General features: G+C 42.9%; 1 protein-coding gene across 1 annotated transcript; it reads left to right on the top strand.

Annotated features, from left to right (window-relative positions):
- Positions 1 to 792: 792 nt before the first annotated feature.
- Positions 793 to 13,238, top strand: pdzk1ip1 (PDZK1 interacting protein 1). The gene is made up of 4 exons (XM_078218538.1): positions 793 to 983; positions 5,470 to 5,584; positions 8,954 to 9,052; positions 12,318 to 13,238. The coding sequence occupies exons 1-4, from the start codon at positions 914 to 916 to the stop codon at positions 12,400 to 12,402; spliced, it is 369 nt and encodes a 122-aa protein (XP_078074664.1). The 5' UTR covers positions 793 to 913; the 3' UTR covers positions 12,403 to 13,238.
- Positions 13,239 to 25,289: the final 12,051 nt, after the last annotated feature.

Below are 25,289 nucleotides of genomic sequence, written 5' to 3'. Positions count from 1 at the left end.
CTTTAGAGAAGTAAATCTGCCATTCTTATTGGTCTGGCCTACATGTGACGCCAGAGCCACAGCAATGTGATTGACTCTTAAATATCCTCAGAGATACTCAATAGATGCTGGCCCAGCCAGCGACACCCACGTCCCATGAACAAATAGAAAAAAATGGATGGTCAATCAGCAAAAGAGCAAATCATCCTTTATTGAATATGAAAGCCTTCAAGTAGATGGTGCCAGAGCTGTGCCTTGCCAACCAGGACAGAACACAGCCTCAATTTTGGGTAACATTAAAAGGGGTGCCAAATGTAGTCCGCATTTCTATCACACCCATATTCGCTGAATTCCTTTATCTTCCTCTCCCCAATGTATCAGTTGGGATGGCACGGTGCCACAGTAGTTAGCACTGCTGCCTCACAGCACCAGGGACCTGGGTTCAATTCCCTGCTTGGATCACTGTCTGTGCGGAGTCTGCACGTTCTCCCCGTGTCTGCGTGGGTTTCCTCTGGGTACTCCAGTTTCCCCCCAACAGTCCGAAAGATGTGCTGCTTAGGTGGATCGACTATGCTAAATTCTCCCTCGGTGTACCTGAACAGGCACCGGAGTGTGGCAACTAGGGGATTTTCACAGTAACTTCATTGCAGTGTTAATGTAAGCCTATTTGTGATACTAATAAATAAACTTGAAAAGTTATTTAATTTTGTCTTTAAATTCTTCCATTTTCTGCCTCTAGTAATTTTCCAGAATAAAGAAAGACTCTTGCTATTAAGTTAGACTACAGATGAATGTGAGGTCGTGCTCAGTGTCAGGTAGAAGAGGCGTGGTTGGCAAGAAATGTAGATCTTCAGGAATGTCGGGTCTCAGCCGCTCTGCAACCCCGCCCCGAGAGGTTTAATTCGGAGTTTTGGGAATCCATTTACAATCCACAATGTTTCGCAAAGGTCTTCAACTGTGTTGTATTTTTTTCGTACTGGTGGTCTCTGTAAATACTCAGAATGGTAGGTGAACAGATTTTATTTACAATGCAAATACAAGGATCGTAAAACGCGAATCGAATTAAAACTGAGCTGACCTCAAGAGACCTGTTGCGGTAATCATTTTAACAGTAAAATAGCTCCACTGTTCCCTTGTATTTTCGAATATTTAGTAAGCACAGTGTGTTCAGCAAGTGTTGATTTAGAAGGCCTTGGGAGGACAATAACAAAATGCATCCTTGAGTAATTCAAATATTTGAAACAGGCTGGGTGCTATTTTAGGGTCGATTTCACTCCTTTCCCGGAAGTTGAGTAAATTTCAGGGTATTAGTAGCAAGTCGGATTGTGATTTCGGGTTTTTATAGTTCGACACTTCGTCCTAAATGTATCTTTCAAACAAACTTTACCATGACCCGCGACTTCAAAAAAAAGGAATGCTTCTGACTGAGTAAAACCTGTTCATATGGTGAAAAGGGGTGCACAATTAATAAAATAAGTCTTGAGAGTTGTTGAGTTCTCGAGTGAAGGTATTCCGGATTCCCGGCCAACTTCGGAATCCATTATTGCAAAGGGACACAGGCCACACAATACAACGGTATTTGTCAACTCCTTTTACAGCTATTCAAATGCAACGAGGACCAAATATCCATCGCCCAACTTTCTCCTCTAACCTCGCGGGGGTATAATAAACACTACTTTTTTCCGAAAAGATTAGTGATTTCAGTGTAAGCAAACGACGGGCCGGTTAAAAACTATGGGTGCTGGAACTCTGTTCAATCTCAATAGGTGCTTCCCTTAGAATGACTGAACTAATTTCAGCCTCTCACTTTTTATGGGGAGAGTAGCACTTGGTGCTAAAGGTCCAGTGTTGAGGCGGCGCTTTCTGTGTGGGGTGCTGGCATCAGTAATCCAGAGGAAACAGTGAAATGACACAACTCTGCACTCGTTGTTCTGCAGCTCTGGTTTCGCTGATTGTGGTAAACAACTGTTAGCTTATTGCCTGTGTGTGTGACATGCCTGGACACGTCCCTGTCGGCCTTGCACGGGACTCCAACCCTCCCCCGGTCCAGGTATAAAGGTGACTGCTCCCCACCCCCCTGCCTCAGTCTGGACCAGTTCATCGGCATGGGTGTGCTCCAAGTCTTTTGCTAATAAAAGCCTATTTGTTCTTGCATACAAACTAGTCTTTGCTTGATTGATGGTGCATCACTGATGACCCGAGTAAATTAGGTACTGTGAGGCCTGCGAGCTGTTTCATTAGAACTCTCGGCCACTTAGCCGAGTATTACTTTTTAAACAAACTGTTTGCATTATAATTACTGTATTTTCCTACTATTTGCTGTTGTCTTCCTTAAATCCAGCGCTTCAGTGTTTACCTCCCTCTGCAGCATTTTTGATTTGACTCTTCCAGTTGCAAGTACATGGGCGTTTCTTTACCTAAGAAGCTAATAAAAACGGTCCTGGATTTGGAGGAGGAAGGAGTCATGAACTGGACCTTCACTCAAGCAGCATTACAGTGACAATCTTTCGATGCTTTTTCTAACTGATTAATCCCATAACAAAATGCTATGAAAGTTCTCTTTTGTTACTATTCAACATGTTTGCCCTCAACGAATTCCTGACAAAAAGAATCATAAAATCCCGACAGTGAAGGAGAACATTTGGCCCATTGAGTCTGCACTAACTCTCTGACAGAGTATTTTACCCAAGCACTGTCCCCAGCCCTATCCCCATAACCACACACATTTACGATAGCATCTTTTGGACACTCGACCTAACCTTTTAAAAGTTTAAGCTTTATTTATTAGCGTCACAAGTCGGCTTACATTAACACTGCAATGAAGTTACTGTGAAAATCCCCCAGTCGCCACACTCCGGCACCTGCTTGGGTACACTGAGGGAGAATTTAGCATGGTCAATGCACCTAACCAGCATGTCTTTCGGACTGTGGTAGGAAACTGGAGAACCCGGAGGAAACCCATGCAGACATGGGGAGAATGTGCAGACTCCACATAGCCAGTCACCCAAGGCTGGAATTGAACCTGGGTCCGTGGTGGTGAGGCAGCAGTGCTAACCACTGGGCCATCGTGTCGCCCATGTGGGAAAGGTGGAAAAATGGCATTTGCTTCTGCTGGGTGAATGAACACCAGAATTTGGGGTGGCTTCCATATGTCCCTTCGCCCAACAAATGTTAACCATACAGACCCCCAGAAATATACAATCAATTTACTTTCATTAGATGCGTCAATCTTGCATCGAAGATTTCTCAGCCGAATACTTGTGTTTGGTGACACATCTCATGCTTCCACAGTCCAAGAAGCAGTGATGCCACACTTTAGAATGAACACAGCAACTCACCTGTGCCTGTTCCTGCTCCATAATGAAAGAACACAATATTTGTGGGCCTGCACATTATAGCATCTGAGTTGTTCACGGCTCTCTACTGCCCCTCATTATGAGCAGCTTTTTCCCTTTTGAAAAGAGAACAAAGAGCTTCTGAGCATTTTGAGGTAACCGGAGTGGCACATAATGAACAATCTTTACTTCACCGGGAGTGATACGATGAACAGAGAGCTTGCCAATAGTTTTAGGAGTCATATAGTGAACTGGTGATGAAACATTCTGGAATTGTGTCAGTGCGAGGAAGCCTGGGATTTAAAAAAGAGAGCAAGGAGGCCATGCAGTTGTGATAACACACTGGACTGAATGCTTGACGTTTGTATAATGCTGCTACACTGTTGCTTTTCCTGGACATTCTTTTGTCTGTGTGGAGTCTGCACATTCTCCCCGTGTCTGCGTGGGTTTCCTCCAGGTGCTCCGGTTTCCTCCCACAGTCTGAAAGACGAGCTGGTTAGGTGCATTGGCATGCTAAATTCTCCCTCAGTGTACCCGAACAGGCTCTGGAGTGTGGCAGTTAGGGGATTTTCACAGTAACTTCATTGCAGTGTCAATGTAAGCCAAATTGTGACACTAATAAATAAACTTTAAAACTTTCTGAATTGTATAAGTGCAAGGAAGCCTGGGGTTTAAAAAAGAGAGCATGGATCAGTGCCTGCAGTTGGCCATGCAGATATGATGGCAGACTGTAGACTGAGGGCTTGGTGTTTGTATAATGCAGCTACACTGGTGCTTTTCCTGGACATTTTTTTATCCGGCACTCTTCATTCCGGAGAACCTTTTGTTTTATTTGTTACTCTGAGTGAAGCTTTGAGAAGACAACATCCACGTGCTTAGCCATTACCCCCCATACACTGACTCCATTGGAGGATTTGCCTCCTCCCCAAGCACAGCCACTTTCCTCATAGCAAGCTGCTCCAGTAAAACCTCCAGACATTGTTCACTGAACGGACAAAACAATTCTGGGACCTCCTATAGACAAGCTGTCTAAAAACTAGACCTCCAAAAAAAAAAGGTTTTTTGCTTTAAGATTGCCATTGCCCTCCAGCTGTTGCACTCCTGACTCTGTAAGCCTATTTGTCCCAGTGCTCTCTGTACCCTGGAAGACCCTAATAAGAAGCTTATTATATTTACGCAAAACTGCTAACCCCATGCCATCTTGCAGAATTAGGCTGCCATTCTACTAGCATGTACATGTATGGAGAACATCAATCATTTTTAGCCAAAGTCAGAATCAACCCTTAAATGTTCCCATAAAATGTATGTTACAAATACCTCCAAGGAGATCTGCTTCTCTCTTTGGAGTTTGTGACTTGGAGTTTTGCTGGAAACAAGAAGTTGTACAATGCTCTGTGAATGGTCAGTCATGTTATCAATTATAAAATCTTCTGTTGCTTCCCATGTGATAAATTTGTGATTAAAGAAACAAACTAATTATCTCCAGTACACACTTCTGATTGGAAATCAAATCAAGGAGGAAAACAAATCAGAATGGCTGTCTTTAAATTTCACTGTAACCTTGACAGAAATTGTGTTTTGAAGTAGCACAAATTGCCAGCTCAATCATTCTAATATTCTACCGAGTAATTACTTCTAGCTTTGGAAAGTTCTCATAGCTAGCTTTCCACTTCTGAGCTCAATATCTATCCATTATGTACCCCTATTCTATAATGTCTAACATTAGCATGGTGCTGTGGAATAGGTCAAAAGCTTTCTAAAGATCCAGCTATGCTACCTTATCTTCCTTTGAAATCTGGGTCTCTGTTGTGGGTTGTGACTTTTAAAATGATTCCATTTGGAGATGTGGAACTGAGCAGAAAGGAGAATGAAGGGCAGCAAAAGCAGAGGCAATGAGGCATTAGCAATATTTCCCGAGATACTGAAAAACGTTACAGTACAAACAATGAGAGCCAATTACAAGAAATGTTGTTGGAGTTTCTCATGCTTTACTGAATCACTGAATTGTTACAATGCAGAAGGAGACAATTTGGCCCATTGTGTCTGCACTGGCTCTCCGAAGAAGCATCATGAATTAGTGCCATTTCTCCTGCCTTTTCCCCATGCCCCTGCACATTGTTTCTATTCAAATAATCATCTAATTCATTTTCAACAGGAGAGCGCCGCAGACATTTACAACCTTGGTTTATGGGAATCATTGCTGTTATTGTGTTTTTGTGCGTGTGTCTCATTGGATTCATCGTGAATAAATTCTGGTGCAAAAATTCCGAGTAAGTTCCTGAACTACTTTATTTTTATTCTATGGGCTCCTTACTAGTTGACAACTTATTGAGTGTTGATTTACTCTTTTTATGAGATTAAAAACAGTACATTGCAAATTCCATTGCATTGGAATTTGCAATGTACTGTTTTTAATCTCATAATTTCCTTCTCTTCCTTGGCCTCTCATGCCATTGAAAAGGGTTACAATTGAGGGGGGGCGGTGTGGACACCTCCACCAATTCAGTTCTTGATGTGTATCGGTCTGGTTTGGGATAATACAATGCAGTCTACAAATTCTTTGTGACCCTAGTTAACAGGATTAATCTGTACGACTAAAACTGATGCTTGACAGATGCTTTTAATGTCTGCAGACTGATTTAGTGTACTTTAGAGGCAGAGACAGAGTAAAAGAGAATATTGGAATAAATCTTTATGTTGAAAATTGTTGAATAATATTAATTAATCATAATTGCATGCCCATTCTCCACCTGGGAGAATAAACCACAAATGCAATTTTTAGATGATCTAAAAATATTAAATGTGCTTACAATTTTTCTAAGCTCTCACAAGTAGAGCATGAAACAGCGTGCCAATGAAATACTGAAATACATTCAGGTCAACTAACTGATCCTTTCTGACTTTAGCATCAAACATTATCGGATGCAGTCATTCAGAAGTATTTTACATATCCCATGATTATTTGATTATGATATATATGCGAATGAATATAATGTTATCCATTTACTATCTGTGATCAAATAACAAAAATAACCTGTGTTTATATAACACTTTCAATATAATAAAACGTCCCAAGACATTTCACAGGAGCATTACAGGACACAATGTGATACCCAAGCAACCAAAGAGATATTGGGGCATGAGAGGAAGATGGTGGAAAGTGATGTTAGATGTGGAGAGGTATTGTGGGCAATCTTGAGCCGACGCTTGCCATCCGCGGGAATGGTGACGGGGGCTCAGGATTTGGCGAAACCCTTGAAATCTTGGATCTTATCGGCAAGATTGAGACTTCCGATTTTCGCTGCTTCTCACTGGTGATATAATGGACATGAACCTGATTTACATTTATTTCAATGTATTTATATTTCATTTCCCTATATTGACACCCCTGCCGTATATTCATACCGCACCAATGTAACGTGGTGTCAGCGAGGTTTACAACAATTCACTCTGACGTGAAACTATCATGGCGATCCCCATGGGGGCGTAAAGGTGAGTGTAGCCCCTGGGGATAGGGATATGGCCAGGTAGTGCCCTGGCAATGCTCCCTGGCCCTCCCCTTTGGCACTACATGGTGCCAACCTGTGCCAATGTGGCAATACCAATCTATGCCAGGGGGAAGTGCCAGGGGCGGACCCCAGTGGGAGCCTTATGGGGGGGTTGGGAGTGGCGGGGGATTCACTTATTTGTGGTGGTTGGCAGGAGCAGACGTGGGAGCTGGAGATTCCAGTGATGGCTGGTTGCGGGAATGGGGGGATGCTGGACTGACTGCCAGAAGATGGGGAGAGGCCTAATGTTGGGAAGAGGAGCAAGGGTGTGCAGCCGGTACTGACTGCTGAAGGTTCTGATTGTGGGGAGGGGCGTCCCGATCTCAGTGCAGCCCAGCTTTGCTGGTGTGTTAAGGCCCTGCCCCCTTACATGACCACGTGAAACATGCCCAACTGTTTGTGACAGCATCATAAGATTTCTTGCCAAAACCAACAGTCCGCCATTTGTTGGTAAGATTTCACCCATTGGAAGGGAATTCCAGAACTTAGGGTTTAGGGAGCCTAAGGTGTGACTCCCAATGATGGAGTGATTAAAATGTTCTAGAGGCCATTCTTAAAGGCGCATAGATATCTCAGAGGCTTGTGAGATTACAGAGATAGGGGAGGGACAATGCGGTGGAGAGATTTGAAAAGGAGCATGATAAATTTCAAACTGAGGTGTTGCTTGCCCAGGAGTCAGTGTAAGTCAGTGGGCAACAGGGTGATACGTGAGTGGGATTTGGGATGAGTTAGAACGCAAGCAGTAAAGTTTTGTATGTCATCAAATTATGGAAGGGTAGAACATGCAAGGCCAACCAGGAGTGCATTAGAATATTCAAGTCTATAGGTAACAATGGTTTCAGCAGCTGTGGCAGGGGTAGAATCAGCCAATAATTCAGAGACAGAAATAGGGTAGTAGCGTAGGTTTTTAGTTGCATCTCAAGGTCAAATACAAGACCAAGGTTCCAAACAGTATCTGGTTCAGTGTCAGACAAATGCCAGGGAGCAGAATGAAGTCAATGGTTAGAGAGTGGAGTTTATGGCAAGATCCAAAGACAATGGCTGTAGTCTTTCCAAATATTTAACTGGGCAGAAGTTTTGCACATCCAGTACTGAATGTCAGATAAGCAGTCTGACAATTCAGAGAGAGCGAAGAGGTTGACAGTTGAGCAGGGTGTCACCTGCCTACTGATGGAAACTGACATTGTGTTTTCAGATGATGTAGCATGAGGAGTAGCATGTAAATGAGAAATTGGATACTTGCTTGGGGGAGACTGGAAGCAATGGTGTGGAAGTGAGAAGAAAAGCCACTGTAGGTGATTTCATGGCTACGATTAGAGAGTTAAGAATGGATCCAGGCACATGCAGTCCCCTCAAGTTGAAATCACGGAGAGATATTGAAAGAGGGGGATGGTGGGAACAAGAAGGAAAAGGAGGGAAAGTTTACCTTTGTCACAGTCACTCTTGTGGCTTTGATACTGTGGTAGGGCTGGAAACCTGATTGCAGAGATTCAATGGCGGAGTTCCAAGAAAGATGGATGCAAATCTGTTGTGGGGGGTGAAGGTGGGGGGTGAGGGAGGCTGCAGATGGTGGGGATGGTGACAACATGTTCAAGGACATTGAAGAGGGAAAGGAGGTTGGAGGGGGGTGATATTTTGCAAGAGCATTTGGAATGTTTGCACCCAATCAAGAGGTAGTTAATCCCCACACAGAATATTCTAAAACATAATAAGTCCTTGGTGTCAATCAGTTAAAAATTTTTTCGCAAAACACATGTAGAACTATAAACTTGCTAGGTGCTGATTAACAGTCACCAAGATTACATTTTCAGTATGACGTTTCTAAACATTTTAATTGATGTGGACTGTCAAAACTTGTATTAGCATAAACTGCACAGCAAATCAAACTCGTTTTTGATGACCCAGAGGTTGAACTTTATATTGAATTCCAGTGGAGCTCTGGAATGTGACATTGATGTTTCACCAGGGACCATCCTGCAGACAGCATAGTCAAATGATTAAAGGAATCATGTTGATAATTCAGTAGCTGAATTTCATCATCAAAAGTGTAATTTTAAAATTTTGCTTAAATCTTTCTCATTTTTTTCTCAGGGAGCATAATCAACCGGAATCACCAACAACAGAAAATGACTATGTAAACATTAATGGAAGACAGATCACTGAAACCCTGAATTTAAAAGATGCCGTGAGGTGACTCGATGGTTAATATTTTCCTAAATGCTCTGAATATCAGCAGTGCTGTGATTCGAATGTTTTACTTAGTCACCAGCAGAGTAGCCAGGGACAACAAATGTCATTTACAAAGATATGTCAACAGAAGAGCTGACAAGATAATCATATAAGGCAGAACGTCTCTGGAAGCAGTTAGGAATAAGCTTCAAAAAGACCTTACAAGCTGTGGTATATTTACCTGGTTAAAGACCAACAGGTTTATTTGGTAGCACAAGCCACAAGCTTTCGGAGCACTGCCCCTTCATCACGTGAGTGGGAGTTCTGTTCACAAACAGGGCATATATAGATACAAACTCAATTTACAAGATAATGGTTGGAATGCGGGTCTTTACAGGTAATCAAGTCTTAAAGGTACAGACAATGTGAGTGGAGAGAGGGTTAAACACAGGTTAAAGAGATGTGTGTTGTCTCCAGCCAGGACAGTTAGTGAGATTTTGCAAGCCCAGGCAAGTCGTGGGGGTTACAGATAGTGTGACATGAACCCAAGATCCCGGTTGAGGCCGTCCTCATGTGTGCAGAACTTGGCTATCGGTTTTTGCTCAGTGATTCTGCGTTGTCGTGTGTTGTGAAGGCCACCTTGGAGAACGCTTACCCGAAGATCAGAGGCTGAATGCCCGTGACTGCTGAAGTGTTCCCCACTTACTGTTCCCACTTACTGTGCTTACCCCAGTCCAACGTCGGTATCTCCACATCATGTATATTTACCTTACAGCACAGTCATTGGAGGTAAAGGAAATACTATCCTCCAATAGTACTGGGAACACATTCTTGGAAAGTCCCTTCATAGCATTTTGTTGCATATCATAAATTAATAGTCTCAAAACTAACAGTCAATTTCCCTTTGTGTTCAATGAATTCGTTTTATATATCTAAACACTAAAGGAAGTGTGCGCACTTGAAATCATTGCTTAACCAACCTGGAAAAGAATCAAGGTGAGGGTCAGGAATCAGGAAATAGAGTGTATTTTCCCAGTTCAGAACTTATTTTGTTGAAAAATAAAGCACATCCTACCTCTTAGCTACTGACTCAACTGGGGAGCAAATCCCAGAACTAAATCCGGATCACAGAGCTAGAATGTAAAGAGGTATCAGAGGTGTAATAAGCTGGCTGTGGCAAACTGTGATATTAATTCTGTGGGAAAAGGCAGAGCTATATTGATGTGCAGTTAAATATTTTCTGTACAGCTCTGCTGCTGACCTTCAGCAGGCGGAGTAGAAAATAATTGATGGGTGCTTATCAGAACTTTTGAAATTTAAACTTGATACAGTGGATCCTTGTGTTCTTTTTAAATGAGCTCAGCTATGCCCTGCAGGTAACCTGTATGCACTGGAAGTATAGCATCAAATGCCTCACTTACAGCACCACCATACTGCACGTTGCTGACATTGGTGCAATCCAAAAGATAATGTTTCATCTACAACAAATATGGAGAATAATTAAAGCATAAGAAAAATTCGTGATTGAATCAGAAATATAAGCAGAGGCTTGAAATATTTACAGCATTTCCAAATGGATATAAAAATGTTTATCTTGTATAATGCAATTTATTCAGATGAATATTATAACATTAGGGACATTGGACAACAATGCTAGTGCCCAACAAAAATCAAAGCTGATGATATTTTAAAAATGTAGAATATAGTAAGGTGTGATAAATATTTGTTTAGATTTTAATGGTATCAAGGGGGATGGGGGGAAAGCGGGAGAATGGCATCAGCCACAATCATATTGAACGGCAGAGCAGGCTCGAAGGGCCGAATGGCCTACTCCTGCTCATTGTTTCTATGTTCTGTATTTCTGCATCATAGTAAGAGTTTTAACAACACCAGGTTAAAGTCCAACAGGTTTAAACCTGTTGGACTTTAACCTGGTGTTGTTAAAACTCTTACTGTGTTTACCGCAGTCCAACGCCGGCATCTCCACATCATTTCTGCATCATGCCAGGTCTGTAAATTTCACAGTAAGTACAAAATAATGTAAGTACATTTTTAAAAAAAATTCATTCCTGGGCAATGGGCGTCACTGGCTGGCCAGCATTTATTGTCCATTCCTAGTTGCCCTTACTGAGTGACCTTACTGAGTGCTAAGCTATGTCAGAGGGCGATTGAGAGTCAACCACATTGCTGTGGCTCTAGAGTCACATGTAGGCCAGACCAGGTAAGGACAGCAGATTTCCTTCCCTAAAGGACATTAGTGAAGCAGATGGGTTTTTCTGACAATCAACAATGGTTTCATGGTCGTCAGTAGATTCTTAATTCCAGATTTTTTTTTATTGAATTCAAATGCCACCATCTGCTGTGATGGGATTTCGAACAGAGGTCCCCAGAACATTAGCCGAATTTCTGGATTAATAGTGTACCGAAAATACCACTAGGCCAACGCCTCCCCGAGATGTACATACTAAAATTCAATTTCTACTACTTCACCCGGTCCTTCTTACATACTCAGATATTGGCTTAAACCATTCACTCTGTGTACAATAAGGTATTTCTCAACCATCCAGAATCCTCTCTTGGCCTTTATGGTGATTTAGTTTTTTCCTTTCTCCTCTGTCCAGTTCCTTCCAGCCCACTAAGTGCTGACTGTGGTATCATTGTATATGTTTTAAAGTTTATTTATTAGTGTCACAAGTAGGCTTACGTTAACACTGCAATGAGGTTACTGTGAAAATCCCTTAACCGTCAGACTCTGGCGCCTGTTCAGGTACACTGAGGGAGAATTTAGCATGGCCATTTCACCTAATCTGCATGTGTTTCGGAGTGTGGGAGGAAACTGGAGCACACAGACATGGGGAGAACGTGCAAACTCCACACAGACAGTGACCCAAGCCAAGAATCGAACCCAGGTCCCTGGCGCTGTGAGGCAGCAGTGCTAACCACTGTGCCACCACAGTGTGAACATAGACAGTGTTCTTTAACAAGCCAGCATCGCCAAGCCAATCCTGTGCACACATTTCAGCAGGAGCCACAAATACCTATCAAAAATTGCAAACCTGACTGATTATAGCACCTCATTACTTGAATGTATTTTTTTCCATTATTACTTAATTTTCTTTAAATCTTCATATCATTATCATTTCATTACCCATCATCATTTGACATGTGGTGTAAAGTGAGATTATTTTACTCAGTACAAGATGATAAGACAATAGTGTAATAATTTTAAGAATAATTTTATTTGATAACTCATACTCACTATTGTTAACTTTTCTCATTACAACAGATCCAGTGAACATGCCAATGTTTATGAAAATGTGTGTGTGATCACCAATGATGAGTCGCCAAAGATAACTGTAACTGCAATGTAGCACCATTAAGATGTTTTTCAGAAGATTTATGTACAGTACTGGATTATTTTCATATGATTTCTTAGATATGCAGCACATTTCCTTATTTTTGAATATACATATTGGACATATTGTGGAGAATTTCTCATGGCGTGAAGCTTTTAGTACAACTTGAATCACATTTTCCAATGAGCCTGAGTGTTTCACATATTTAAAGTTGAAAATTTGATTTTTCTGAGTATATTTTTGTGCAAAAATTTAGATTTTTGACTTTTCCTGAGTTTTGGGGTAAGCAGGTGACATGCTCATGAGTGCCCCTCTGAGGTCCACCATTTGCAACTGGTTGCTTAGAAACATGTGAGGGCAATTTGGGACTGTTCGACTTCTGATTTTTCTTTTTATATGAACAACTTCTGCAGTACATTCACTGTACCTCCTGAACACAGTCGTGTCCAGAACTGAACTCTGGGAAGAGCCATAGCTTTGAGCCTGACAAACTGCTGTTCCCAGAGCTACCAATTTATTACCTGCACTACCCAGAACCAGCACTAGGGGGTGTATGGAGACAGCTCAAAGTGACTTGGTGCTCAGATAGGAACCTGCTTCGGATTATTTCGGAATAAAAATTTGGAATCACATCCATCATCATGATTTTGTTTTTGATTTGCAGCTGGTACCATATCAATAATTGTGTTCTGATCTTCTGTTTTGCCATGAAAAATGTTCAATAGCGCACTCCTGAGTGATTTCAAAATGAATTAGAAGTGTATTTGGAAAAAATCGCATACAATGTTAAAAGATTATGGTGTATCAAATTTTATTTTGACAAGATAAAAATTTGTGTTTGTGCAATTATAGCTCTATTGAGAATTAAATCAATATATGATACTGTGACTCAGACTTTGAGGTCAGCGTAGGCTCGAGGAACTAATCTTTTGATTAGTTGTACATTTTACAATCATCAGAACTAAATTCAGCAGTTTCAGTTCCTAAGATCTATCCCAGTTGTGGTGACGCTGCTTTAGCCATTTACATATCCTCCATATGCCTATTTTGTTTCTTTACTTGTCCTACTAATTTATTCTGTCTCTTGTCATTTAATCTCTCCTATTTTCCTCTCTCTCTCACAGACCTTGTTGGTGGTTCTTTCCTCTCTTTCCCCGCCTCGCTTAAAAACGGTTACGTCTCTAACTACTCCAGTTCTGAGGAAACATCACCAACTTGAAATGCTAATTCTCTTTATGGCTCTGCAGAATACTACAGGTGTTTAAAGTTTATTAGTGTCACAAGTAGACTTACATTAACACTGCAATGAAGTTACTGTGAAAATCCCCTAGTCGCCACACTCTGGCGCCTGTTCGGGTACAACTGAGGGAGAATTTAGCATGGCCAGTGCACCTAACCAGCACATCTTTTGGACTGTGGGAGGAAACCTGAGCACCGGGAGGAAACCCACGCAGACAAGGGGAGAATGTGCAGACTCTGCACAGACAGTGACCCAAGCTGGGAATTGAACCCGGGTCCCTGGCGCTGAGAGACAGCAGTGCTAACCACTGTTCCCCTGTGCCACCCATAGGCGTTCACTGTTGTGAAGTGATGGGAAAGGGGTACATTTAGAAATCCAGGTTTTTTAATGCTTTCTTGAATTCTTCCATCTCTGCCAATTCCAACTTTGATGTTGTTTGTTCCTGCAGTTACTTTGCCATCTCTCTCTACCACCTGCTAAGAGGCCACTAGCTTCCCTTTTCCAGAAAAGGGAATACAATGGATTTTCCATTTGGAATTCTCATGGACTTTGAGTTCATGGGGGAATAGAAGCTGCACCAGAGATATAAGACATCTACTCCTCAGCCTTGAGATGCAGATAGCAGTCCTCCTACCTTCATGTACATAAGAAGCAGCAATCCAAAGATGAAAAGTACAAGCTCATCTTGGCTGTAACACAGCTTGTTGTCACAATGATAAAGGAGTGTTTAATTTGATGGGACAACATGGTAGCACCATGGTTAGCACTGTTGCCTCACAACGCCAGGGACCTGCGTTCAATTCCGGCCTTGGATGATTGACTGTATGGAGTTTACATGTTCTCCCGTGACTGCGTGGGCTTCCTCTGGGTGCTCTAGTTTCTTCCCAGAGTCCAAAGATGTATAAATTAAGTGGATTAGCCATGGTAAATGCGCGTGGTTAGGGGGATAGGGCAGATGGCTGGGCCTGGGTAAGATGCTGTTTCAGAGAGTCAATGCAGACTTGATGGGCCAAATGGTCTCCTTCTGCACTATAGAGATTCTATGGTTCTATGGTTGATGAGTCACCATAAGAATAAAATCAGATGGACTACTTGGCATCAATTGAGGCACTGAAATAACAAAGCCACATCCTGTCCAGTGAACTCTGCCTGTAAACTCCTTCTTATTAACATCTGTGAAATTGGAAGAGTGTCTGACAGGATATTCAAGCAACAGTCAGATATAGTCACACTCACCAAATCATATTTAGAGCCAATGTACCAGACTCTTCCATCACCATCCCTGGGTATGCTCTGTTCCACCACTAGGGCAGACAGGCAGGAGACAGAGGCCCCCGGAGTCCTCAGCATTGATTCCAGACTCCATGAGGTCTCATGGCATCAGGTTATTTATGGACAAGGAGGTCTCGTGCTGATTGCTCTTCCACGGCTAATGAATCAGTTCCTCTCCATGTTGAACACCACTTGGAAGAAGCAGTGAGGATGACAAGGGCACAGAGTGTACTTAATTCAATGTCTAGCACTTCTACTGACTGAGCTGATGGACTCCTGAAGGACACATCTGCCAGATTGGGGCAGGTGATGAGAGAACCATCATGAGGGACACCAACTTGATCTTGCCCTCAACAGTCTACTGGGGAAGATGCATCTGTCCATGACAGTTTTGGTAGGAATGGCCACTGAACAGTCCTTGTGAAGATAAAGATCTGTCTTCACAGTGAGAACATGCATTGTGTTGTGTGACACTATTACAATGCTAAATGTGGTAGACTCAGAATAGATTGAGAGCTTAAACAGGGCAAACATCAGGAGCTGTGAGCCATCAGCGGCAGAACTGTGTTCAAAGGCTACGGGCCCTGAAAACATCATGGCTGTAGTATTAAAGATGTGTGCTCCATAGCTACCAACAGCTCTAACCAAGCTGTTCCATTACATTTACCCAAAAATATGGAACACTACCCAGGTATACCCATCCACCAAAAGCAACACAAATCCAATCCAGCCAATGACTGTCCCATCAGTCTGCTCTTGATCACCTTCAAATGAATAGATGGTGTTGTTGACAGTGCTATCAGTTGGCACCTACTCATCAATACCCTGCTGTCCAAAGCTTAGTTTGGGTTCCATCAGCACTTATCACCTACAGACCTCCCTCAAAGAGCTGAAGTTACGACGTGATGTGAGAGTGACTATCCTTGACATCAAGGCAGCATTTGACCGAGTGTGGCATCAAGGAGCCCTAGCAAAACTGGAGTCAATGGAAATCAAGGAAACATGGCTGGGTGGAGCTATGCCTAACACATAAGAAAATAGTTGTGGTTGTTCGAGGCTGGTCGCCTCAGCTGCAGGACATCGCTGAAGCGTTCCTCAGGGATGTGTCCCAAGGGGGGAGTTTTTCCGTCCCGCCCGCCACGGAAATTGTAGCGGGTGGGAGCAGACCATGCAAAGGTGCGTTGACCTTGGATGGGATTTTCCAGTTTTGGGGCAAGTGCGGCCAGAAAATCCTGCCCAAGGCTCAACCATCTTTAGCTGCTTCAACAGCAGTAACCTTCCCCCGACCATGAAGTCAGAAATGGGGGTGTTTGTTGATATTGCACCATTTGTGACTCCTCAGATACTGAAGCAGTCAGTGTCTGCGTGTAGCAAGACATGGACAATATTAAAGGTTGGGCTAATAAGTTACACTGCTCAAGTGCCAGGCAATGATCATCACTAACAAGAGAGAATCTAACCATGTCTCCTTGACAATCAATGGCATTACCATCTTTGAATCTCCCACTAACAACATGCTGAGGATCACCATTGACTGAACTGAACTTGCCATACTAATACTATGGCTACAAAAGAGGGTCAGGGGCTGGGAATTCTGCGGTGAGTAACTCACTCCCTGACTCCTATCCAAGCCTGTGGCAAGGCATACGTTTGGAGTGTGATAGAACACTTTCTACTTGCCTGGACCTGTGTCGCTGTTGATTGGCATCCCATCCACCACTTTCGACATTCATTTCATCCACTAACAGTGCACATTGGTAGCAGTGTCTACCCACTACAAGATGGTAGTGGGTAGACACCAGGTGGTAGTGGCCCAAAACTGGTGACCAACACACCAGCGAACCACCCGGGTACATGAAAGCAGTTTCAGTTCGCCAGTCTAAATTATACAAGATTGAATTTTAATCACACCTCAGACCTACCTATTCCAGCAGATGAATCATTCCCCGTACCCAGCTGCTGCTGTTAAATTTCTCTGGTCTGTTTTAGAAATCTTGATTGAGGGATAAAAAATGACCAGGATCCCCTGCTTTTCTTTTTTTTAATACCATGGGATTTGTTTTACTTCCAATTGAAATAATAAACAGGCAACAGTTTAACATCTCATCCCATCATTTAGATTAGGTAGATCATTTTTTAGATTTTAATGGCATCAAGTGTGATGAGGTACGGCATTGTGGTAGAGGATCAGCCATGATCATACTGAATCAGCCATGATATTGAATTGAAAAGGGAATTTCACAGTAACTTCATTGCAGTGTTAATGTAAGCCTTATTTGTGACTAATAAATAAAAACTTTTGAATAGCGAAGCAGCCTCGAAGGACGGAATGGCCTACTCTTGCTTCTAATTGCTATGTTTCTACTTGAAAGTTGGTACCTCCAACAGTGCAACACTCCTTCAGAAATAAAGTAAGTAAGTTCTGGAAATACTCCATGGAGAGGGAAATAGAGTTAACATTTCAAGTCCATGACCCTTCATCAGAAGCATTTGTTCAATACTATAAAGCGCCAACCTATCTTGTAAGCTCAAGTCTTTAGAGAACTTAAACCTACAATCTTCTGACTCAGAGGTGAGAAACATATCGACAGTTTGGTAACATTAACTCTGAAAGGATTTAACAGGGTGGACACTGAAAGGTTGTTTCCCTGGCTAGGGAGTCTAGAACATTGAAACATAAAGGACCGATTATTCAGGACTGACATGAGGAGAAATTTCTTCCGTCAGAAGGTTGAAAATCTTTGCAATTATCTACCACAGAAAGTTCATCATTGAGTACATTCAAGGCTTGGATAGATAGATTTTTGATCGCCCTGAGAATCAAGGGTTACAGGGAGAGGGCAGGAAAAGCAGAGATGGTCACATTGAATGGTAGGGCAGACACAAGGGTCATTTAGTTTGCTCCTGCTCTTATTTATTATGTTCTTATGTTTTGATCATCAGCTTCAGGAGATCAGGTTTAGAAGAGAGGTGACATATGGAAATGACTAATTAAGACAGGGCCATTTTCCATTGCAAGCAAAGTTCTGCCATTGGGCAAGCCAGTGACCAGAAACTTCTGACCTTTGAGTATCTGATCATGCAATCAACTTAATTATGGCCGGAGGATGGAATAGACAAGTTCCAAGAAAAGCACAACAGTCAGGTTTGTGAATATTTCAGACATATGGGTGAATTTTTATGCACTCCAAAATGATGGTTATATAAGTGATTAATTTCTGGTATCCACCTTCAATCACTTTCAGCTCAGATACAGTATGGGAGAGGTACTGAATAAAACTTCCTTTAGTCTTACAGCCTGCAGACCACTGGGAAGTGCTTTTAGGTTGACCTGGCTCCTTTCATGAGGTGAAGATGCCAGCATTGGACTGGGATGGGCACAGTACATTCACCTGATGAAGGGGCAGCGGTCCGAAAGCTCGTGATCCCAAATAAACCTGTTAAACTTTAACCTCGTGTTGTGTGACTTCTTACTGGCTCCTTTCAGTTAGGGATACTTAGACCTAAGAGTAGTGTTTCATTCCTTCATCCTCCACTAGGTTCTAAGCAGGGGGCGGCACAGTGGCACAGTGGTTAGCATTGCTGCCTCACAGTGCCTGGCACCTGGGTTTGATTCCCAGCTTGGGTCACTGTCTGTGTGGAGTTTGCACATTCTCCCCGTGTCTGCGTGGGTTTCCTTTGGGTGCTCCGGTTTTGCTCCCACACTCCAAAGATGTGCGGTTTAGGTGGATTGGCCATGCTAAATATCAAGGGAACTCGATAGGGTAAATGTATGGCGATAGGGTCTGGGTGGGATTCTATTCATACGTTAGGAACAAAAGAGTTGTCAGGGAGAAAATCGGACCTCTCAGGGACAAAGGAGGGGAATTATGCTTAGAACCCAAGGGAATAGGGGAGATCCTAAATGAATACTTTGCATCGGTATTCACGAAGGAGAGGGGCGTGTTAACCGGGAGTGTCTCGGAGGGAGGTGTTGACCCGTTAGAGAAAATCTCCATTACAAGAGAGGAAGTGTTAGGTTTTTTAGGGAACATTAAAACTGACAAAGCCCCAGGGCCTGATGGCATCTATCCTCGACTGCTCAGGGAGACGAGAGATGAAATTGCTGGGCCTCTGACGGAAATCTTTGTCGCTTCTTTGGACACGGGTGAGGTCCCTGAGGATTGGAGGATAGCGAATGTGGTCCCGTTGTTTAAGAAGGGTAGCAGGGATAACCCAGGAAATTATAGGCCGGTGAACTTGACGTCCGTGGTAGGGACGTTGTTGGAGAGGATTCTTAGAGACAGGATGTATGTGCATTTAGAACAGAACAATCTCATTAGTGACAGACAGCATGGTTTTTGTAAGAGGGAGGTTGTGCCTTACAAATTTGGTGGAGTTTTTTGAGGAAGTGACAAAAACGGTTGATGAAGGAAGGGCCGTGGATGTCGTCTATATGGATTTCAGTAAGGCATTTGACAAAGTCCCACATGGCAGGTTGGTTAAGAAGGTTAAGGCTCATGGGATACAAGGAGAAGTGGCTAGATGGGTGGAGAACTGGCTTGGCCATAGGAGACAGAGGGTAGTGGTCGAAGGGTCTTTTTCCGGCTGGAGGTCTGTGACCAGTGGTGTTCCGCAGGGCTCTGTACTGGGACCTCTGCTATTTGTGATATATATAAATGATTTGGAAGAAGGTGTAACTGGTGTAATCAGCAAGTTTGCGGATGACACGAAGATGGCTGGAATTGCGGATAGCGAAGAGCATTGTCGGGCAATACAGCAGGATATAGATAGGCTGGAAAATTGGGCGGAGAGGTGGCAGATGGAATTTAATCCGGATAAATGCGAAGTGATGCATTTTGGAAGAAATAATGTCGGGAGGAGTTCTACAATAAATGGCAGAGTCATCAGGAGTATAGAAACACAGAGGGACCTAGGTGTGCAAGTCCACAAATCCTTGAAGGTGGCAACACAGGTGGAGAAGGTGGTGAAGAAGGCATATGGTATGCTTGCCTTTATAGGACGGGGTATAGAGTATAAAAGCTGGAGTCTGATGATGCAGCTGTATAGAACGCTGGTTAGGCCACATTTGGAGTACTGCGTCCAGTTCTGGTCGCCGCACTACCAGAAGGACGTGGAGGCATTGGAGAGAGTGCAGAGAAGGTTTACCAGGATGTTGCCTGGTATGGAGGGTCTTAGCTATGAGGAGAGATTGGGTAGATTGGGGTTGTTCTCCTTGGAAAGACGGAGAATGAGGGGAGATCTAATAGAGGTATACAAGATTATGAAGGGTATAGATAGGGTGAACAGTGGGAAGCTTTTTCCCAGGTCGGAGGTGACGATCACGAGGGGTCACGGGCTCAAGCTGAGAGGGGCGAAGTATAACTCAGACATCAGAGGGACGTTTTTTACACAGAGGGTGGTGGGGGCCTGGAATGCGCTGCCAAGTAGGGTGGTGGAGGCAGGCACGCTGACATCGTTTAAGACTTACCTGGATAGTCACATGAGCAGCCTGGGAATGGAGGGATACAAACGATTGGTCTAGTTGGACCAAGGAGCGGCACAGGCTTGGAGGGCCGAAGGGCCTGTTTCCTGTGCTGTACTGTTCTTTGTTCTTTGTGGTTGGTGCAATCTCGATGGGCCAAATGGCCTCCTTCTGCATTGTAGGATTCGATAAAAAAAATTTGATAAGCAAATATGGAGATGACAAGAAGTGAAAGTTTTGATTTTCAAGATATGAACCCCATCTTTACCAAACAACATTGTCAAGCAGATTTATTTGTTTTGGACAAGAGCAGACCTTGAGATTTTTCAGTTGAAGTTTCCAAGAAATTTAAAGGAGATTCGCAGAACTTACCCAAACAAATTGTTGACTATTGCGAATTCGAGAAGTATTCAAAACTTAGGAGTGCATGTTAAAAATTAAAGACATTAGGAATACAAAGTGAAGTGATGTGGAACATTTTTTATGAAAGGTAACGAATTTGTGAAATAAGTTACCAGGGAAAGGCACTGAAGAGAGTCATGAACTTAATAAGCAACTGGACATGTTTCTAGAGTATATATTAAAGCCTTTGATATTATTCTTAACTGAGTATTTATCCAAATTGTTTTATGGTCAATCATTTTTTCATGTGTGCTCTGCCCGAAGGCAGGTCCTTGGCTCATTGTTTGCTGATGATTCACCCTAAGCTGGTTTTTGTCAGTGTGGTTTGCCAATGCCTTTCGCTCACAGTGGCAGGGCAAAGAAGCAGGTCCCAAGTCCACCTCAGCCAGAACAGGTATCGAACCTGATCTGTTAGCGACATTTTTAACAATGTGCTGGCGATTTAGCCAACTGAACTAATCCATCCCCTCTTTTTATAGTAATTAGTGAAATTTAGTTTGTGTTGCTGAAAAAGAAGAGAAATGCCGTTAAAGTTTTTTGTCATTCACTCATCAAGACGGACACACAAATGTCAAATTTCAAAGAGAGCAACAAGAAAAGGGTGATGATTGGCTGGCAGTTCTATGCTGATTGGGCAAGGCTTTGCCATGGAGAATGCACAAGGGAACTGTTATCCCTCATGCTTTTGTTTAATTCGAAAAAGGCACAATGCCTGGACATGTTCCTTTTGCCTGCAGAGGACATATCCCTGCTCATGAATACATATCTTTTCCAGCAAGCATAAGTGAGGCACGTTGTGAGCCTGATTGATAATCTTAAATTGGTTAAATTGGTGGAACAGCTCCATTCAGTACACAGGCATGATCCCAACTTTCAGCTTGTTTGCCATTTCAATTCACCACATTGCTGTCATGCCCACATTTCTGTCCTCAGCCTGCTGCATTGTTCCAGTGAAGCCCAAAGAAAGCTTAAGGAACAGCACCTCATCTTCCGATTAGGAGCTTTACAGTCTTCCGAACTCAACATTGATTTCAGCAATTTAAAACCATGAGCTTTGTCCTTCATTTTGTATTTTTTGTCCCCCTAGTGCCAGTCTGTATCTTGTTCTCATGTTTTGCTTTCAGACAGCACCAACTGTTGTTCTGCTATTAACACCTATTCTGGACCAATGCTTTGTTCCTTTACTAATACCATTACCGCGCTCTGCTTCTTGTTCCATGACATCTTTGTTACTTAATCTCCCTCATGCTGTAAACTATCCATGTCTTTCCCTTTTTCTCCACCTGATCCCACCTCCCTTTCAACAACATAAAGCCCATCACATTTCTACCTCTCTTCAGTTCTGAAGAGTCATATTGGACTCAAAACATTAACTCTGTTTCTCTCCACATAGATGTCACCAGAACTGCAAAGCTTTCATTTCAGATCTCCAGCATCTGCAGTGTTTTGTTTTTATCTTAAATTGTTCATTAGTTTAATTCTTTGCACACTCATGATTGTTTAGCAAGTGCTGTCCAATTGCAGAATCACATTTGGGTGGAGAGTCATGCATGTTTGGTTGCCTTTCTGAATTTTCTGACCTGCCCACGATGGGTCCCGCCCACTCTATGTTCTGACTTTGCAAGCCCTGGCTCTTTGAATAGGGTCACTAGTGTTTGATACAATCCACCAGTTGTTGGGATGGCTGGTCTGTGCATTTGATATCACACTAGCACTGAAACTCATATACCATCTTACCCATTGGTGCGATTGTTGGAACATCTTTTTGGCACGACAGCAGCATCCTGTTACTGGAAAATACCACTGGTGCATAGTAACAATGTGAAATGGCTAACTTCAACAGTTGCTCAAATATTTGAGATGCCTTACCCTTCCAAGGTCATTTGAGGTAGACTGGGCAATTTCAGGTCCAAAAGTGGTGGCCTTAGGCCCATTCCAAATTGTAGCTTTGATGTGCCCTATTTCGGCATCAAGCTTGCATGGTGAGCGAATGCTCAGGTCCTATTTATGAGGCTGCTGATAATCTATTAGTGCTTGGAGCTGTCAGAATCCCAACATGTATATTGACCAGTGGAGGCAGACTTGCAGTAGACAGGAATAGGAAAGCCTTCAGCAGATTTCTCAGCCAGGCTGCTCTATTTTAAAAGTGAATTTGAGCGTAGAATGAGCGTGCTGAGGTTTGTAAGGCAATTTCAACATGCAGTTGCAGATTTAAATATCGTAAACCTGCCATCTACATATCCAAAATATGCAAGTGATAAGAGGTTAGAAGTCATTCCATCGAAAATGCACTTCCTGTGGACATGACAAAATTGTTAGAGAGCACTGGGCTTGGAGGGGATCCCATGCCAACAATCATCTCTTTGGGAATACATGGTGTTGTTAAAACTGAACTCAACTGTTTGAGGTAAGACGTTCAGAGGTTCAGTGGATATAGATTCAGAAAATGGTGGTATGTCTAAAGAGGCTCCCTTAAGTGGTAGATTAGTGAATAGAATTGAGATATCAAACGAGCACACGGCATTGCTATTGATGTGCTGGTCACATATAGTCTGCATGAAGATGAAGGAACCCTTTACGGTTTATGTGTAAAACTCACTCAGAACTACTTTACAAACTCGCTCAACCATTTGGCCAATTAATGTTGTGCAAAATTAGTCATGGATAAGATAGGGTGTAATGGGACGTCACTTTATTGTGATTTGGGCAGCCCGTACATATGTGAACATAGCGAGCCTTGAGGGTGAATCCTATCTTATAAGCCATAAGGCCTCTGAATACTCTTACACAAGTCCAACAAATGTTTTTGTTACGTGCTTTAGAGCAGAGCTGTGTGGTCATGCTTGGTCGGGGCCCATGTTTAATTTACTACTTTTGATGGGAGTAGTAGGTTAAGATAAACCCACCAAAGGGTGCCAGGACTGTCTCCATCTAGTACTTCAGCCAGATGGTTACACTGAGCATCAGTACGTTATTTAAATGTGGGAGAGATCGCAGCTGAGTCCGGGCCTGTTAAGATCCACAGCTGCACACTTCCAGCAGGGATGACTGGATTTTACTGCTTGGTAGGCCAGTTCCCATTTTGTTCGGCCACCTAATTTTGCAATGTTACTTCCACCTGATGCTGGAAAGGAAAGGGAATATTTAAATGAGGGAGCAATGCAATGATGAAACCTTCTGTCCCATTTTACATCATTACTACTTCATTAATACAAGATGCAAATTGCACCTGTATAAAAGCACATTGCTAAGCAGCCAGTGAAAGGGTCCAGCTGATTTTTTATGAAAGGATTCATTCTCAGTAGATTTTTGATTTCTTCTTTGTTTTTTTGCTGCTGCTAACCGTTTCATACTCCACCTTTATACCTCCTGCTCTGGGATTCCCATTTTTCACCTTCATACATTTAAGCTGTTGTTGTTGTCTGCAGCCCCAAACGTCAGCACCGCTCCCCCCCCCCCCGCCCCGCCCCCCCCCCCCCCCCCCCCCCCCCCGCCCCCCGCTTCCCCTGCATGTGGCAGCTGCAGATGATTACAGCAGAGGCCCAAAGTCTCCTGCCATGAATTCTCAGACTGCTGTCATAGGAACCTGGCACAACAAAAAAAAACCTGGCACAACAGAGTGGGTAACGCAGCCTCTTCCAGCTTCAAAGGTCTTACTGGTAAATGGTTACAGAGAACCATCTGTCAGAGCAGAATTGATACCATTAGGCCTGTTTTCTCACAGATGAGTAACATGGCAGCAATGCACTGACACAGTGCAATTCTCTTTCAGAATAGCAAATCTGCCTTTGAAAGGAAGATGAGTTGCAGAGCATCAAATCTATGTGTCATCACGGAACGATGTAACACTACTTTTTCTCAGGCCCATATGCACCAGGATTTCATGTCCTTGGCCATACACATATGGTTAATGCTCTGCCGTTATCTCTTCATTAAAGACAAGATCTTTAAGATCTGAGTCTTGAGACAGTTTAGCCCTGGGGCTATATCTCCCTTCACTCTGATCAGCAATATCTGGTGGATTCCTTTCTGATTCCTCTCATCCATTGACTCCATCTACACTTCCCACTGCCTTGGAAAAGCAGCCAGCATATCTAGGACCCCATGCACCCAGGGCATACTCTCTTCCACCTTCTCCTGTCGGGAAAAAGGTACAAATATCTAAGATTACGTACCAATGGACTCAAGAACAGCTTCTTCCCTGCTGCCATTAGACTTTTGAATGGACCTACCTCATATTAAGTTGATTTTTCTCTACACCCTAGTATGAGTGTAACACGACATTTTGCACTCTCTCCTTTCCTTCTCCCCTATTCTATGAATGGTATGTTTTGTCTATGTAACATATAATAAATCAAATTGAATCAAAGATTTATTCTCTAGTGCCCCTTGGATGGATATATTTCTAGGTTGGAACTGAACAGTAGAAAGATGTCCCCACAGTGAAGGAGCCATTGACTGTACACATATGGCTTTGTGGGCCCCACATCTTAATGGTGAGCTGTATCGAAACTGCAATGGTAT

The sequence above is a fragment of the Mustelus asterias genome, chromosome 8 (assembly GCF_964213995.1).
Source record: "Mustelus asterias chromosome 8, sMusAst1.hap1.1, whole genome shotgun sequence".
NCBI lineage: Eukaryota > Metazoa > Chordata > Chondrichthyes > Carcharhiniformes > Triakidae > Mustelus > Mustelus asterias.
Note: the sequence above shows the minus strand (reverse complement) of the source record. Positions and strands in the feature narration are given on the sequence as shown.

Excerpts from the sequence above, each read along its gene's own strand:
- pdzk1ip1 (XM_078218538.1), top strand. The coding sequence starts at position 914 with ATGTTTCGCAAAGGTCTTCAACTGTGTTGTATTTTTTTCGTACTGGTG. Across the intron at positions 984-5,469 it reads CTCTGTAAATACTCAGAATG|GAGAGCGCCGCAGACATTTA; the intron begins GTAGGTGAACAG and ends CATTTTCAACAG. Across the intron at positions 9,053-12,317 it reads AATTTAAAAGATGCCGTGAG|ATCCAGTGAACATGCCAATG; the intron begins GTGACTCGATGG and ends TCATTACAACAG.